Source organism: Corylus avellana, chromosome 3 (assembly GCF_965113065.1).
Source record: "Corylus avellana chromosome 3, dhCorAvel1.hap1.2, whole genome shotgun sequence".
Taxonomy (NCBI): Eukaryota; Viridiplantae; Streptophyta; class Magnoliopsida; order Fagales; family Betulaceae; genus Corylus; species Corylus avellana.
In genome coordinates this window covers 3,779,889-3,795,002 of record NC_142492.1, presented here as the reverse complement: position 1 = coordinate 3,795,002, position 15,114 = coordinate 3,779,889, and the positions used below count along the sequence as shown (strand labels likewise).

General features: G+C 35.9%; 1 protein-coding gene and 1 pseudogene across 3 annotated transcripts; one reads left to right on the top strand and one right to left on the bottom strand.

The window, feature by feature from the left end:
• Positions 1-958: 958 nt before the first annotated feature.
• On the bottom strand, positions 959-4,205 carry LOC132174508 (G-type lectin S-receptor-like serine/threonine-protein kinase At4g27290; annotated as a pseudogene).
• A 5,325-nt stretch (positions 4,206-9,530) lies between these two features.
• LOC132173741 (G-type lectin S-receptor-like serine/threonine-protein kinase At4g27290) lies at positions 9,531-14,441 on the top strand. 3 transcript variants are annotated; one of them, XM_088514522.1, is made up of 8 exons: positions 9,531-10,877; positions 12,381-12,515; positions 12,696-12,853; positions 12,925-13,135; positions 13,259-13,496; positions 13,575-13,725; positions 13,922-14,217; positions 14,353-14,441. In XM_088514522.1, the coding sequence occupies exons 1-8, from the start codon at positions 9,602-9,604 to the stop codon at positions 14,390-14,392; spliced, it is 2,505 nt and encodes an 834-aa protein (XP_088370648.1). In that variant the 5' UTR covers positions 9,531-9,601; the 3' UTR covers positions 14,393-14,441. The 3 variants fall into 3 exon arrangements, with proteins under 3 accessions (XP_088370648.1, XP_088370646.1, XP_088370649.1); XM_088514520.1 differs by having other exon boundaries at positions 14,350-14,441; XM_088514523.1 differs by having other exon boundaries at positions 13,922-14,441.
• Positions 14,442-15,114: the final 673 nt, after the last annotated feature.

The following is a 15,114-nucleotide window of genomic DNA, read 5'->3' as shown; positions in this document are numbered from 1 at the left end:
GCCAGGACAAGTCATCAGTCCAGAAATTACATTATAAAAAATCACATCATACAAGGATGAAGACAGACAAAATTATATCATATAAATTATCCACCAAGAAATGGTCAAGACAAGCCATCAGTCTAGAAACCGAGAGAGAAGAGAGCAGCGCTAGGGTTTATTTTTTCTTTAGGTTGGAAAGTTTTGTTTTCTATTCTTTTGTTTTGTCTAATTGTCTTGCTTAGTTTTACTCTTTTTTATTTTTTATTTTAAAAAGAAGATACGGATCAACCCGATCGTCAAGTGCTTTTTCCCCATTATTGACTTGTTTATTAAGCCGGTCAAGCGGGTTCATGTCAAAAAAATGGTAAACCCTAATCATATAATTTTGTGACAGATTCGCGGGTCATGTAAAAAATTGTCAGCCCTATAATACAAACATGTTGTTTGTTAGGTACAAGTCACGTTTTTACTACAAAAATTTTGTGAGTATAAACTTATTGTATAATAGATCTTCTATGCTTGATTAGTTTTTTGGGTTTAGCTGCTGGTAGTTTTTTTTCTATTACATCACCAAAATTGATGTTTTTTTATTTGTTTACTTCTTTGATTTATTTTGGTGATTGTTTTTGTAGTTGCAATTTTTAATTATATTATTTACTAGAAAACATAGATTCACCCTCTCTATGTATTGTATGGGATCATTTGGGTATTTTAGATTCTAAAAATATTCAAAGAAAAGCATTCACTTTGAAACGCGTGATATAGCCATAATTCCTGTGTCCAGCTAAATATGAATATAGTAGGAGCACCCTTGCCCTAAGAGCCAAAGCTGTTTATCGTTTTCTTTTTTTACTCTTTTGTCCTAAAGATTAGTAGCTTCTAGAATATCTTCTTTGTTTAGCTAAATATGCAAAAATCATTATTACATAAATTCTTTAAAAAATAACAGTCCACTTTGGCTCTAAAGTGACGCTATTTACCGTGCTTCAAACACTGTATTGGTGATTTCGTTTGCTGAACAAGTTGCATGCTTGCAAGATGAAGGATCTACTTCAAGTGAATCTGAAAAGAACCCCGGTTGTCTTGGCTTAGGCAATAAACTCTCACTGCTCAACATTTGAACCACAGACGACATGTTTGGTCTATCTTCTGGTCTTTGTTGCACACATAACAAACCAACATGAATGTGTCGTAATACATTTGATAAAGTGCACAAGTCACCTATCAATTCACCGATCAGTTCCATTGGCCTGTCTTCAATCCATAGTTTCCATGCCTGAAAGAAATGAAAACCAATTTTTTGTTGGTCAGACTACCCTCAAATTGGTCCATGACTATTGAAAGGGTATGAGAATAATAGGGGCATCGCGTGACCCTTTATACTATCACTAACTACATTGTTAATAAAAGGTTTCCTTCAAAAAAAAAAAAAAAAAAAAAAAAAACTCAAATTTTCAACTCTTTATGCTTACATGTCCCAGAAGATTAAGGTGGTGGTCAGAGTGACAAAATCCTCTGTTCTTCTTTCCACTTACTATCTCTAATAACAAAACTCCAAAGCTAAACACATCAGATTTTACTGAGTAATGTCCATGCACCGCATACTCGGGAGACATATAACCACTGCAAAACATCATTACAAAGAAAAACTAAGTTAAAAAAGCAATTAAGCTTAACCTATTAAAGAAGTTAAAGCATCACTTACAAATAAAAAAATATTTTAAGTATACTTACTATGTTCCAATAATTCTATTGGTCTTAGACTCAACTTGATCTCCCCCAAATGATCTAGCTAGACCAAAGTCTGAAATTTTGGGATTCATATTGTTATCTAAAAGGATATTACTAACTTTTAGATCTCTATGAATAATTCTGAGTCTCGAGTCTTCATGAAGATAAAGAAGCCCTTTAGCAACACCACGAATAATGTTGATGCGTTTCTCCCAATCTAGTAATTTACTCTTTGCTTGATCTGTCCAATTTCACATTCATGTTAGTTCATACCTTGCTAAATTCTTAGCAAACAATTTCATAAATAAAAGAGGATAAGAGTAAACATGAATGCTTTGAATCAAGTCAAGGTCAAGGTTCAAACCAAAAATAAAGGAGTCCAAGCTTTTGTTGGGCATGTATTCATAAATTAACATATTTTCATTTTCTTGAATGCAACAACCGAGAAGCTTCACAAGATTTCGGTGTTGAAGTTTGGCAATCAAAATAACTTCATTTTTTAACTCGTTTAGTCCTTGTCTAGATTCCTTTGAAAGTCTCTTTACAGCTATATCTTTCCCTTCTGGTAATGTACCCTGAAAATCAAATTGTCAGTATATTTTCAAAAATAATAAAATATAGCTCAACTAGTTTTGTTGTTATTTACCTTGTACACAGGTCCAAAACCACCTTCTCCTAACTTCTTGTTGTTTGAAAAATTATCTGTTGCATTAGCTATGGTAGCCAGGTCAAATATCAGTAACTCCATATCTTCCTTCCCACCTTCATCAATATTCTTATAATTCTTTCTTTCTTTTGTCATTCCTAAAATAACAGGAGGTGAATGGGCATGAAAAAAAAATCTTGGATTAAAATACGTATCCCCAAATCTGTTCTCTATGAAATAGCTATTTATTTGAATTTCTTAGCTATAAATCTTCTATAATGAATCAATTATTATTAGAGTCCATTTTTTACAAATATACCTTGGTTTTTGAATTTCTTCTTGCGTATGTATGAGACCAGGGCAACTATTGTCATTCCCACAACTAGAAATGATGAGCCGACTATAATTGCTACTAGTTTCGTCTTGTTGTAGTGCATCTTTTTCTGAAGATAATCTAAAAGATCAAAATAGAATATTTGAAATTAAATTAAAATGAAGAATAGCAAGAGTTATGGGCTAGTTTAAAATGAAAGAAAATAAAATTAAGCAACAAGAGAAAAATAAAAGTAAAATGGTACTCACCAAGTTCTGTAGCGGCCATCCTTGTATAGAGGTCTTGCCCACCCTCAGCGGATTCTCTTAGGTCAACAAGGCTACCAAACCAAAGCACGCAGCCGCTTCCTCCTCCCCTGACATCTAAACTTGCATATGCTGTGCAGGAGCAGTTTTTCAAACACATTCCTTTGCATTCCTGGAGGGTCATGCTCTTGTTATACCAGGAAGAAGATGTGTCAGGCAATTTCACCCCCGTGTACTTCAGGAATCCGTCTCCGCCATTGCATTCCAAAGGAGTCCTTCGAACACACCCATCTGACCAATCTTCTGAATCCCAACCTTTTGGAGACTTGGGTAAAAATCCTTCCAAGCATGCACATGCAGGAGATTTATTGATGTTGCAGATAGCATATCCACCGCATAAGCCATAATTTTCGCACTGATCTGCCTGTGATGTAAGGAAAGTCTCCCAACTCTGTGTCCGATCCATCCACATTAATCGTTGCGTTATGCCTGATGGGTTTACTACAAATCTTGAGAAAACCGAAGTGTTAAGGAGTTTGTACTCGTAATAGACCTCCTTCGCGTTCAACACGAATTCATAATCAAATACTTGATTTGGTCTTAACCTACGACCCGTAAAACCAAGACCATTCCATGACCCTGGTCTAGTCTTTATTGAATCTCCCTTCATATTAACCCTTTGCGGAAGCCCACGAAGATCTATGCGTACTGAATACTCACCTGGAGAAGGATCTTCCGTGCTCTTCCAAGATGATAAAAACCTATCTAAACCACTTACTAAGTTCTATCCAAGCTTCATTTCCGGTAGGTGTGTGTCACAAGGATAATCAAAACTCTGCCACAAAAATTTACCTGGGTTACCATCATTTCTATCTCCGACAACAAGATTCCCGGTGTCCAAGAGCTTTGCAACTGGATTTTGTGGGGTTGTTGATGTATTAGATGACCAAACAGTACCGTTGGTGCTATTAAGAAGCACAAGAACTCCATAATCAGTGACCTTTAAAACTCCTGAGTGATCGTTAAGCGGAGCGGCTCTGTTGGCTACCCATACAACTGTCTCCGAAGAAATTGTGTACCATATTCCCAGATATCGAGTTTTGGAATTACCTGGGCTGAAGAATCCCAATTGAAATGATCCGCCAGCTGAAACTAAAGTGCCACCGTCTCTGATTGATTGTCTTGGAGTAAGAGTGTCTTGTGTAATGGAGATTCCAAACAGGGAGAACAAGAAAGAGTACACGAAAAGATGGGTAATGGCTTCCATTGATTTTCTTATGGTTTATCTGTATGTAGTATATGTTAATGTGAATCTGTCCAAGGAAAAAAAAGGAGTGTTGCTGTTGGAGATACAAAGAAGGGAAGGAGCCTTGCTGTCAATCACGCAGAAATGGAAATGAGTGATGATTCAGAATATTCACTCAAGAAAAGATTTGTCCTATATTCAACCATCATGTTAGAATATTGTGAATCATCTCTTTGCTTGGTCCCTACTCTTGGCTTGGTTGTTAAGTTTGCTTGGTCCCTACTCTTGAAGGAAATTAACTTAGCAAGCAAGCCAAGAGTAGGGACCAAGCAAAGAGAGGATTCACAATATTCTAACACATCATAAGACATGGAATTTGTCTCATCAAGGAAACATTCAACAGAGAAGCTTACCTATGGGAAATACTTGACTAGCAAATCTTCTTAATTGACAATCCCACAATACGCGGAATTGTCTTGTCTCATTGCTTTGCCTTGTAAATCACGAACCACATCTATATAGTGGTGTACATATTATTGTTTACAATCAAAGAAAATTTCCCCTCCTTGTTAGAAAACTTCACAGTATATGCATAGAAATCAAGATTTAAGCAGCCGTCTACTCGGTTTTTTAACATATGTTCTTATTCCAATGGTTTATCTGTTCTTATTCGGAGTTTACGCTTCCTCTCGGTAATTTCTTTTTCGCCCTTATTTTTTTCAGAAGTCTTTTTCAATCCATATTTATTTTCTACAAGTTTCAACAAAGGAGGATTGTCTGATTTTTTTTTATCCCCTTATTTTCAAACGGGCCTATAAGATGTGACTTGAAAGTCACTCATGGGCCCAATTGATTGAAAAAACTGAATTTGACTTAATCTTCGACCATCCATTGGAAGCTGCAGCATTAAGTTTAGTTTGTGTTGACGTGGTGACTTTTTCACCCATCACATGAGTGCAGGGCCCAGTTCTTTCTGTTTTCCAAATTGGTTTTGGAATTCATTGCAGACTTGGAGTCTTTGTTTTGGCTCACTTGTTTGTATCTCTTTGTTGCTTTTGGGTTTGCTTTTCAGAGTAGTAGTTGGACTTGGTATACTTGTGATGCGAGTTTATACGAAGTTGTACAACTCCAGCTGAGCTTATACGAGATGAGCCAAAATTTATGAAGTCTAAATTTTTGTTTGCTCTCTGTTCGTTTAATAATCGAACCGATCTCGAGCTAAGCCTGAGCATGTTCACTAGTAGCTCTGCTTGCTTACAGCCCTAATACGCATTCTTCCAAAAAAGATCCTTGCTAACGAACAAAAAGCTCTGCCGTTTTCTTTGGAATGGCAAACTTGATAGTGCTGCCAAAGCTATAGCTTCTTGGAAGAAGTTGTGTCATCCGAAGAACGGAAGGTGGGTTAGGGATTAAGAAATTGGAAGAATGGAACTGGGCATTAATGATGAGGCATGTGTGGAACCTTTTGGCTCAATCGGGTTCCTTTTGGGTTGCTTGAGTGAAGATTCAGTAGATTGGTTTTCTCTGATCTGGTATCCTCTAGCTGTTCCTAAGCATGCGTTTATAGCTTGGCTTGCTATGAAAAATGCTCTCGCTATTGGTAACAAGCTGCTGCATTGGGGTTTTACAGAGGATGTAAAGTTTGTTTTTTGGTAGAAGTGTGATTGAAGAAAAAGAGCACATGTTTTCGAGTGTGGATTTTGTGGATTTAGTAAGAGAATTTGGACTTTGGTTATGCAGAAATGTGGTGTTTCGCATCCTCCTATTAGATGGGAAGATGTATAACTTTGGAGTTGGATCATTGGAAGAATAAAACTTTAGAAACTGTGACATTCCACATTGCTTGGATATGAAGATGGAGATGTGCTTATATATATACTTACATTCTTCATGACAATAACGCATTTTAAAACAGTTATGATAATGATTCCATCAGAACTTCCTAATTAAGTGTAATATTTGTATACTTAATTTTGGGTCTACAATTTACAACATATGGAGGAACAACAACGAAATCAAGTGTTGATGGGATTTTCTTGTCGCTTTTGTTGGGTCATGGATCAGTTTCATAAGGGCCAACGGGCCCTAAACCTAGGACTCCGCGAGTATGCAGACCTGCCAAGGCCTTGAATGGCTTAGCTCGATGAAATCTCGGATGCCCAGTCAGAGACTCAACTCATGGGCCAAAATGAACCTAGGACTTCGCGAGTATGCAGACCTGCCAAGGCCTCGGATGGCTTAGCCCGATGAAATCTCGGACGCCTAGTCCGAGACTCAACTCATGGGCCGAAATAGTCAAGGGCCGAAGGACAAGTCGGTCATTCTACCGTGGAGACGTATTTATATTATATTAAGTCAAATGATCTTATCAAACGTGGATTGACCATCTATATCAATTACGATATTAGCACTTGAGCTGTCACTTATCCCGTGATCTTAGGATACTAAGATCACATAGCATCTAACAAACCCCACCTCTCTCAAATACCTGCACATCAGATATCAAGGGATAGGAATCCGAGACGTGCAGGAAATCAAACTCTTTTCATGCCTATAATAAAAAAGAGAAGGTAAATAGCTTTGGCTTAGAGCAAGGTTGCTTCTATTGTATTCATGTTGTTTTTTCATCTAACTTTATGAACTAATTCTTTAGGACTATATCATGCGTTTGAAGATGTATGTTTTTCTTTGAAGAATTTCAAAATCGATACCTTCTATGAACTAACTTGCGACCAGAAATGCATTTAAAGGTTGCAATATAACATTTTGATTATGCGTATTCTAAAATGATTATGAGTAAATTTAATCATTTAATTAATATTTAAAAACTTAAATATACAATAATGAGTAAATTTAGTTATTTAAAGTGCATCTGGTTTTATATATATATAGAGGAAGAGAAAGGCCGGAGACTAGAGCAAGTAAGAAAAAGAAAATAATAATAATAATAATAAAAATATTTAAATAAATTAAAAAATACTATAAAAAATTGTTTAAAATGTCTATAAAAATAACTCTAGTAAAGTAAAAATTAGTAATTTTTTTTAATAACTATTTTAGCTATTATTCCCGAGGATGCACCGATAAAAAGAAAATCCCAATTGTTAGTCAGAAAAAAAAAAGTTGGAAGCTTGATAAACGATTAACGGCCACTCCTAAGTTGGAGCAATCAAGATCAAAGATGTTTTCTCCTTGTCCGCGACCATGAGTATCCCTTCAGTCCAAGAAGTCGCATTAATGGCGAAAATGTTTGTGGTTGAACTCATATTTACTACCTGAAAGAGGGGGAAGTAATACAAACCACATAAATTGACAGGGACATCCCTACGAAGTTGTCAGTTTCTTTAATCAAACTGCATCAGCTTGAGGGGCATTGACAACGGATGCGACCTCAGAGACCGAGAGAGAACACTATGCTTGACAAAATATGAGATTATAAAGAAGAATAATATGCTATGTTTACAAGTTTACATTACAAAACCATCACAATTATTTAAGCCGTACTTGGATTTCCAAAAACACAATCGAAATTACCAAAAACAACATTTGAATTGTAAAAATAGCATTTATTCAATTTTGTAATGATCGAGTAGTACTATACGCTATATTTTTATTTTATAACTATCTCATTTTGTTGAGATAATAGTTGTTGGATTAAACCTTTGATCATCTCATCTAAAAATCACTTTGTGTCAAGTAAGGGAAAGTAAAGTCTTTTATGGCATTCGAAATTGTACCCTGCAATGCATGTTCTAAGAGTCATCCAAGTGAGTAGAGTAGCATTGTTACACCTCAACAATAGTGTTAATCAACTTTTTTTTAGTAAGGATGAATCCAATAACTAATTGACACTGTCACGTTAGCGGGTCCTGGATAAGATAAAGATAAGATAAATTAAGCGTGGTTCATATCATTACTTGTGAGTGAGCACATATTTGTCCCTATTATTCCATCAGGTTCTACTATATCCCCTTTAGAAGTGCGTCAACTATTTCTCATTGTTCATGGTAGAGTAATGCTATATACCGCACTACTATTTCATCATTATTTCACTGTATTAATGTGGAAATCAAATCATGTTGTCAATCACAACTAATTATATATCTTCCATATTTGGCAAATCTTACATGAGTTCCTTGGTTTTAATTCTTGGTTTTGGAAATAATTGTTAATCTTGTATTGTTTGGTTTTAAAATCCACGTACCTACGCTGACTTGGATCCTCTCTTCGAGATGAATGGGTTAGTTGTTTTTAGGAGGGCAATTTTGTCATTTTATTTTATTTTTAACAAAAATGCCTTCTTAAAACTATTAAATAGATCCCCTCCATTTCATTTGAAATTGAGAAGATCCTTCTCCGCATCATGTCGGTCGTGCATGTTTGTGTCAGAAAACAATAATTATCAATGTTTACAATTAATTGTCATTTTAACAGCTTATCAACAGTAACAAATTGCTCTTTAACCATCATTACAATATAGCCATCAAATCTTAACAAACACTTAATTTTGATCGCTAGATTAAATTATTATTAATGATTATTTAATTATAACCGTTAGATCGTAACGATCACTAAATTTCAACCGTTAGATCAAACTTAATTTAATCTTATAATTGATTTTACTAAAGAACTAGTCCAATTGTTGGCTCTATCTTAGAACCATTTTACGGTCCAGACCAAACCACCAAATCAAATAATTATGATTGCTCAAAAATTAATAGTCATGAACCGATCGCTCCATCAAGTCGCCACTAGTACTCTACATCCCATTGTGACACGTACACATGTGTGTCTGATGTGAAGTACTAGAGTATACGCAGAAGTGCATTCACTCAACATTGCTTTAAAGCAAATCCTCGATGTGAATTGTACTTTTTAAATGCCAATTTAACTTTCTTTTCGTTCTCATAAATATTTAGTGTTATTACTTTAACAAATTTTAAAAAGTCTTTAACAAACAAACGATGGTAATATGTTAATACACGGAATATAAAAGGTTTCGAACCTTAATCATTGTTGTTTTGAGAAGAATAAGAAGCCAAAAACCAGAAGTAATAAAAAAAAAACAGGGACTCAATGAGTGCCTTGAATGGTGCAGCTTCGCATGAATGGTCGAAGACCAAGTCAAATTCAGTTTTTTCAACATATGGCCCCATGAGCGACTTTGATCGGCTCCCAAGTCACATCGCATAGGCCCCCGTGCAAAGGGGATACGAGAATCAGACAGTCCTCCTGAGTTGAAATTTGCAGAAAAGGAAAATAGTTTGAAAAAGAAAAAAACAGAGAAGAAGTGTAGACTCCGAATAAGAACATATAAAACCAATTAAAATAACATATGTTGGAAAACTGAGAACAAGGCTGCTTAAATACTCTACTTTCTCTGGATGTGAAAAGATCAATCATTTAGAAGAAAATCAATGGGAGCAATTACCCATCTTTTCGTCTACTCTGTCTTCTTCTCTCTGTTAAGAATCTCTATTACACAAGACTCTATCTCTATTACTCCAAGTCAGTCAATCAGAGACGGTGGCACTACTTTAGTTTCAGCTGGTCGATCATTTCAATTGGGATTCTTCAGCCCAGGTAATTCCAATAGTCGATATGTGGGAATTTGGTACACAGTATCTCCCGACACAGTTGTGTGGGTAGCCAACAGAGAAGCTCCGCTTAGCGATCACTCGGGAGTTTTAAAGCTCGCTGATGATGGAGTTCTTGTGCTTCTTAATAGCACCAATGGTACTGTTTGGTCATCTAATACATCAACAACCCTACAAAATCCACTTGCACAGCTGTTGGACACCGGGAATCTTGTTGTGAAAGATGGTAATGATGATAAACCAGAGAACTTTTTGTGGCAGAGTTTTGATTATCCTTGTGACACCCACCTACCGGAAATGAAGCTTGGATGGAACTTGGTAACTGGTCTAGATAGGTTTATTTCATCTTGGAAGAGCACGGATGATCCTGCTCCAGGTGAGTATTCAGTACGGATAGATCCTCGTGGGCTTCCGCAAAGGGTTAATATGAAGGGAGATTCAATAAAGACTAGAGCAGGGTCATGGAATGGCATTACTTTTACGGGTAATCAAGGGTTAAGGCCGAATCCAGTATTTCGGTATGAATTTGTGTTTAATGAGAAGGAGATCTATTACGATTACAAACTCCTAAACACTTCTGTTTTCTCAAGATTTGTGATAGACCCATCGGGCATTGCGCAACGATTCATATGGGTGGATCGGACACAGAGTTGGGAGCCTTTCTTTACATCCGAGGCAGATCAGTGCGAAAATTATGGCTTATGCGGTGCTTATGCTACCTGCAACATCAATAACTCTCCTATATGTTCATGCTTGGAAGGATTCTTACCCAAGTCTCCAAAAGCTTGGGATTCGATAGATTGGTCTGATGGGTGTGTTCGAAGGACTCCTTTGAAATGCAAAGTTGGAGATGGATTCCGGAAGCAGACGGGGGTGAAATTGCCCGACACGTCTTCTTCCTGGTATAACAAGAGCATGACCCTCCAGGAATGCGAGGGAATGTGTTTGAAAAACTGCTCCTGCACAGCATATTCAACTTTAGATGTCAGGGGAGGAGGAAGCGGCTGCCTGCTTTGGTTTGGTAGCCTTGTTGATATAAGAGAATTCTCTGAGGGTGGGCAAGACTTCTATATAAGGATGGCCATTTCCGAACTGGGTAAGATTTCACTTCTATTTGGAATTTTATTTTTCTTTTATTTTAACGAATGGTGCTGATGGAATGGTTGGTGCCAGCAAAATAAAACTTATACTACTGTATTAAATAGTTGTTGTTGACATTCTTAACATGTATAGATTAGCATACTTGGAAACTGGACTTTGTATGTTTAGCATGCTACAGCAAGAGAAGGATTTATCTTCTCAAATATGTGCAAGCATATCGAAGAAGATGTAGGGCTAACACTGTATTGTGATTATTCCCTGTACCATAATATTGATTTTAGCACTATAGTTATAATATAATATATATACCATAAAGAGGAAGTTTGGGTTTAAAGTTGTTTATGCAGAAGGTGGAAGTTGAATACTGTGAGAAGGGCTGCTGCTTGTAAATGTGTTCTGTTGTTGGGTTGGTATGTTTTTCTTTGAGTTGCTGCAGAATGTGGTTTCTGTAGCAGGGAAGGATGTAAGATGTGGGAAGATTTTGATGTTAGTTGTTTGTATTTGTGTTTTGTTTGTTGTGAAGTTTTTGCTGGTTGATTTGGTATTATACTGTTCTGTAGTATGATTATGTTTCTGCTGTCTTGCTGAAGAGTTGTAATTTTGTTGTTTTGTTAATGAAGAACTTACTCATAAAAAAAGAAGGAAGAAATATAGAGATAGATAACACTTGACATCCTCTTCATGAAATTCTTACACAGTATATATTTCAACACCAATTAATACAATAGTTTTAGTGCCCAAGTCCCACCACAATTGACTAGTTTATAGATCTCACTCACCCCACATAATTCTGTCATGTTTATTCAAAGACCTATATTCATTGAATAGGACCTATAAATTATAAGTCATGGCAAAATATGGTAAAAAAACTAAAGTTGTGAAAACTAATGGGTATCAATAAAATAAAAAAAGGACAAGAAAACAGGTGTTGATATATGGGAAGAAAGTCTTGGTTTAGGTGGGAAGACTAACAATAACTTCATGGAGACAAGAAAACAGGTGTGGATGTATGGGAAGAAAGTCTTGGTTTAGGTGGGTAGAAATTGACAGGTTGATGAAGGAAATGGCCCACAACATTTGTTACGCCCATGTGGAGACTAATACTGACAAACAGAGACATTGTCCACTACCACCGACCGACATATGAACAATATCTGTTGGTTAATCTTCAATTTTTCTCTTTGGATTTTGCTGGATTTTTTTCTTCTTCTATTTTAGACAATAGGACATATGGACAACAATATCTGTTGGTTCAGACTTTTTCCTGCATGTTTTCTGAGGTTGTGTGTTGGTACACAAGATAACATCTTTCAAAGCTTGCTTAATAGGCTGACCATAAAACCACAAGCTAGATAATTTGGTGTTGAGCTCAACTGCTTTATCCACCTCATCTGTTACCCATTTCCCTGTCTAGAATATGGACAAAATAAAGTCTCTTTCTTTTCTTTAGTTATCCTTGGCTGAAATGCATGAATTGGACTCTGTTTTGATCTTTCAGGTCATCTTGAGAAAGAGGGGCAATCCAGCAAGAAGAAACTAGTAGGAATTATAGTCGGCTCAGCATTACTAGTCGTGGGAATGATAATAGTTGGACTGCTCTTATACATATGGAAGAAGAAACTCAAAAAACAAGGTAAATTTGTAAGAAATGAACTCTAATAATAATTGATTAATGATAGTCAATTTATAGCTAAGAAATTTAAATAACTAGGTCTTTCATGGAATGAGATTGGGGAAGGGGGGGGAGAGAAATTTGCCTTTGTAAAAGAATTGTCCAAGATTTTTCTTGCCAATGCATCTCTTGTTATTTTAGGAACGACAAAAGGAAGTCAGAGGAAGGATTATGACAATGAAGGTGGGAAGGAAGATATGGAGTTACCGATATTTGATCTGGCCGCCATAGTTAATGCTACGGATAATTTTTCAAACAACAAGAAACTAGGAGAAGGTGGCTTTGGACCTGTGTACAAGGTAAATAATAACATAACTAGTTTAGCTATATTTTATTATTTTTCAAAATATACTAACTATTTGAGTTTCAGGGAACATTGCCAGAAGGGAGAGATATAGCTGTGAAGAGGCTTTCAAAGAATTCTGGACAAGGACTAGATGAGTTCAAAAATGAAGTTATTTTGATTGCCAAACTTCAACATCGTAATCTTGTGAAGCTTCTCGGTTGTTGCATTCAAGAAAATGAAAACATGTTAGTCTATGAATACATGCCAAACAAAAGCTTGGACTCCTTTATTTTTGGTTTGAACCTTGACCTTGACTTGATTCAAAACATTTATGTTTACTCTTATCCTCCTTCATTGATGAAATTGTTTGATAAGAATTTAGCAAGGTATGTACTAACATGAGTGTGAAATTGGACAGATCAACCAAAGAGAAAATTACTCGATTGGAATAAGCGCATCAACATTATTCGTGGTGTTGCTAAAGGGCTTCTCTATCTTCATGAAGACTCTAGACTGAGAATTATCCATAGAGATCTCAAAGCTAGCAATATCCTTCTAGATAACGATATGAATCCAAAAATTTCTGACTTTGGTCTTGCTAGATCATTTGGGGGAGATCAAATTGATTCCGAGACCAATAGGATTATGGGAACATAGTAAGTATGCTTCAACTTCCTTTATAGGTTAAGTGTAGCTATTTTTTAACTTCTTTTCTTTGCAATGATATTTCGCAGTGGTTATATGTCTCCTGAGTACGCGGAGCATGGACAGTATTCAGTAAAATCTGATGTATTTAGCTTTGGAGTTTTAGTATTAGAGATAGTGAGTGGGAAGAAGAACCGGGGATTTTGTCACCCAGACCACCACCTTAATCTTCTTGGACATGTAAGCATAAAGAGTGACAAATCCTAATAATTTACTTTTTTTTTTTTTTTTTTTTTGAAGGAAACCGCATATTAATATTGCAGTTTAATGACAATACATAGTGTCATGATGCCCTTGTTATATTGACTCTTTTAATGGTCTTCAGCCAATTTGACAGTAGTTTGACCAACAAAAATTTGGTTTTCATTTCTTTCAGGCATGGAAACTATGGATTGAAGACAGGTCAATGGAATTGGTCGATGAATTGATAGGTGACTTGTGCACTCTATCTAATGTATTACGACACATTCATGTGGGTCTGTTATGTGTGCAACATAGACCGGAAGATAGGCCAAACATGTCATCTGTGGTTCAAATGTTGAGTAGTGAGAGTTTCTTGCCTAAGCCGAAACAGCCAGGTTTCTTTACGGTTTCACTAGAAGATGATTCTTCATCTAGCAAGCATGGAACTTATTCGGCAAACGAAATCACCACTACATCATTTAAAGCACGGTAAATAATATTACTTGAGAGCCAAAACAGAGAGTTTTTATTTTTAATTTAAATGAAGTTATGTAATCTTGATTTCAGCATATTTAGCTGGAAGCTACTATTCTACTGTATAATTATTTAACTTGATTTCAGCAGGATTAGGATAGAAGGGTCAAAAAGAGAAAAAGGTAAATAGCTTTGGCTTATAGCAAGGCTACTTCTACTGTATTCATGTTGTTTATTCATTTAGTGGATAATCTTTACACAGGAGTTAGGACTAGGTTATGCGATTGAAAATATATGTTTTTACTTGCCAAAAAAATATATGTTTTTCTTTGAATAATCTCAAAATCAATACCTTTAATAATACATCCTATAAATTTAGAACTAATTTATCACCAGAAATGCATTTAAAAGTTGCAATTGAACGTTTTGATTAAGCATATTCCAAACCATGGTCTCCGGAACCCTCTTGGCCTTTCAAACTTTTATACCAATCATGTTATGCAATAAATCATGATTAAAGTAAAAAAAACAAACAACTATGAGAACACAAGAATTTATGTAGTTTCCTTGATTTGAATTACGTCCATAGATAAGGGCAATTACTAACAAAAACTGGGTCTGTCATGAGAACGGGCCGGGGGCTACTGTCGTGGATATAATTACTACAAAGCCCACTTGGTCAACCCACTACATGGTAATAATCAAACAATCACAAGTTTATTAAGTGACAAGCATTTAAGGGACCATTTTCAAGGAGCCTCCTATTAAAAGAGATATACATCCTGATGTAAGTACTTTACAAACCCACTCGGTCACCCCACTATATGGTAATAATCAAATAATCACAAGTTCATCAAGTGACAAGCATTCAAGGGACCATTTTCAAAAGGAACCTCCTATTAAAAGAGATAC

Excerpts from the sequence above, each read along its gene's own strand:
- LOC132173741 (XM_088514520.1), top strand. The coding sequence starts at position 9,602 with ATGGGAGCAATTACCCATCTTTTCGTCTACTCTGTCTTCTTCTCTCTG. Across the intron at positions 12,854-12,924 it reads GCTTTGGACCTGTGTACAAG|GGAACATTGCCAGAAGGGAG; the intron begins GTAAATAATAAC and ends TTTGAGTTTCAG. Across the intron at positions 14,218-14,349 it reads ACTACATCATTTAAAGCACG|CAGGATTAGGATAGAAGGGT; the intron begins GTAAATAATATT and ends ACTTGATTTCAG.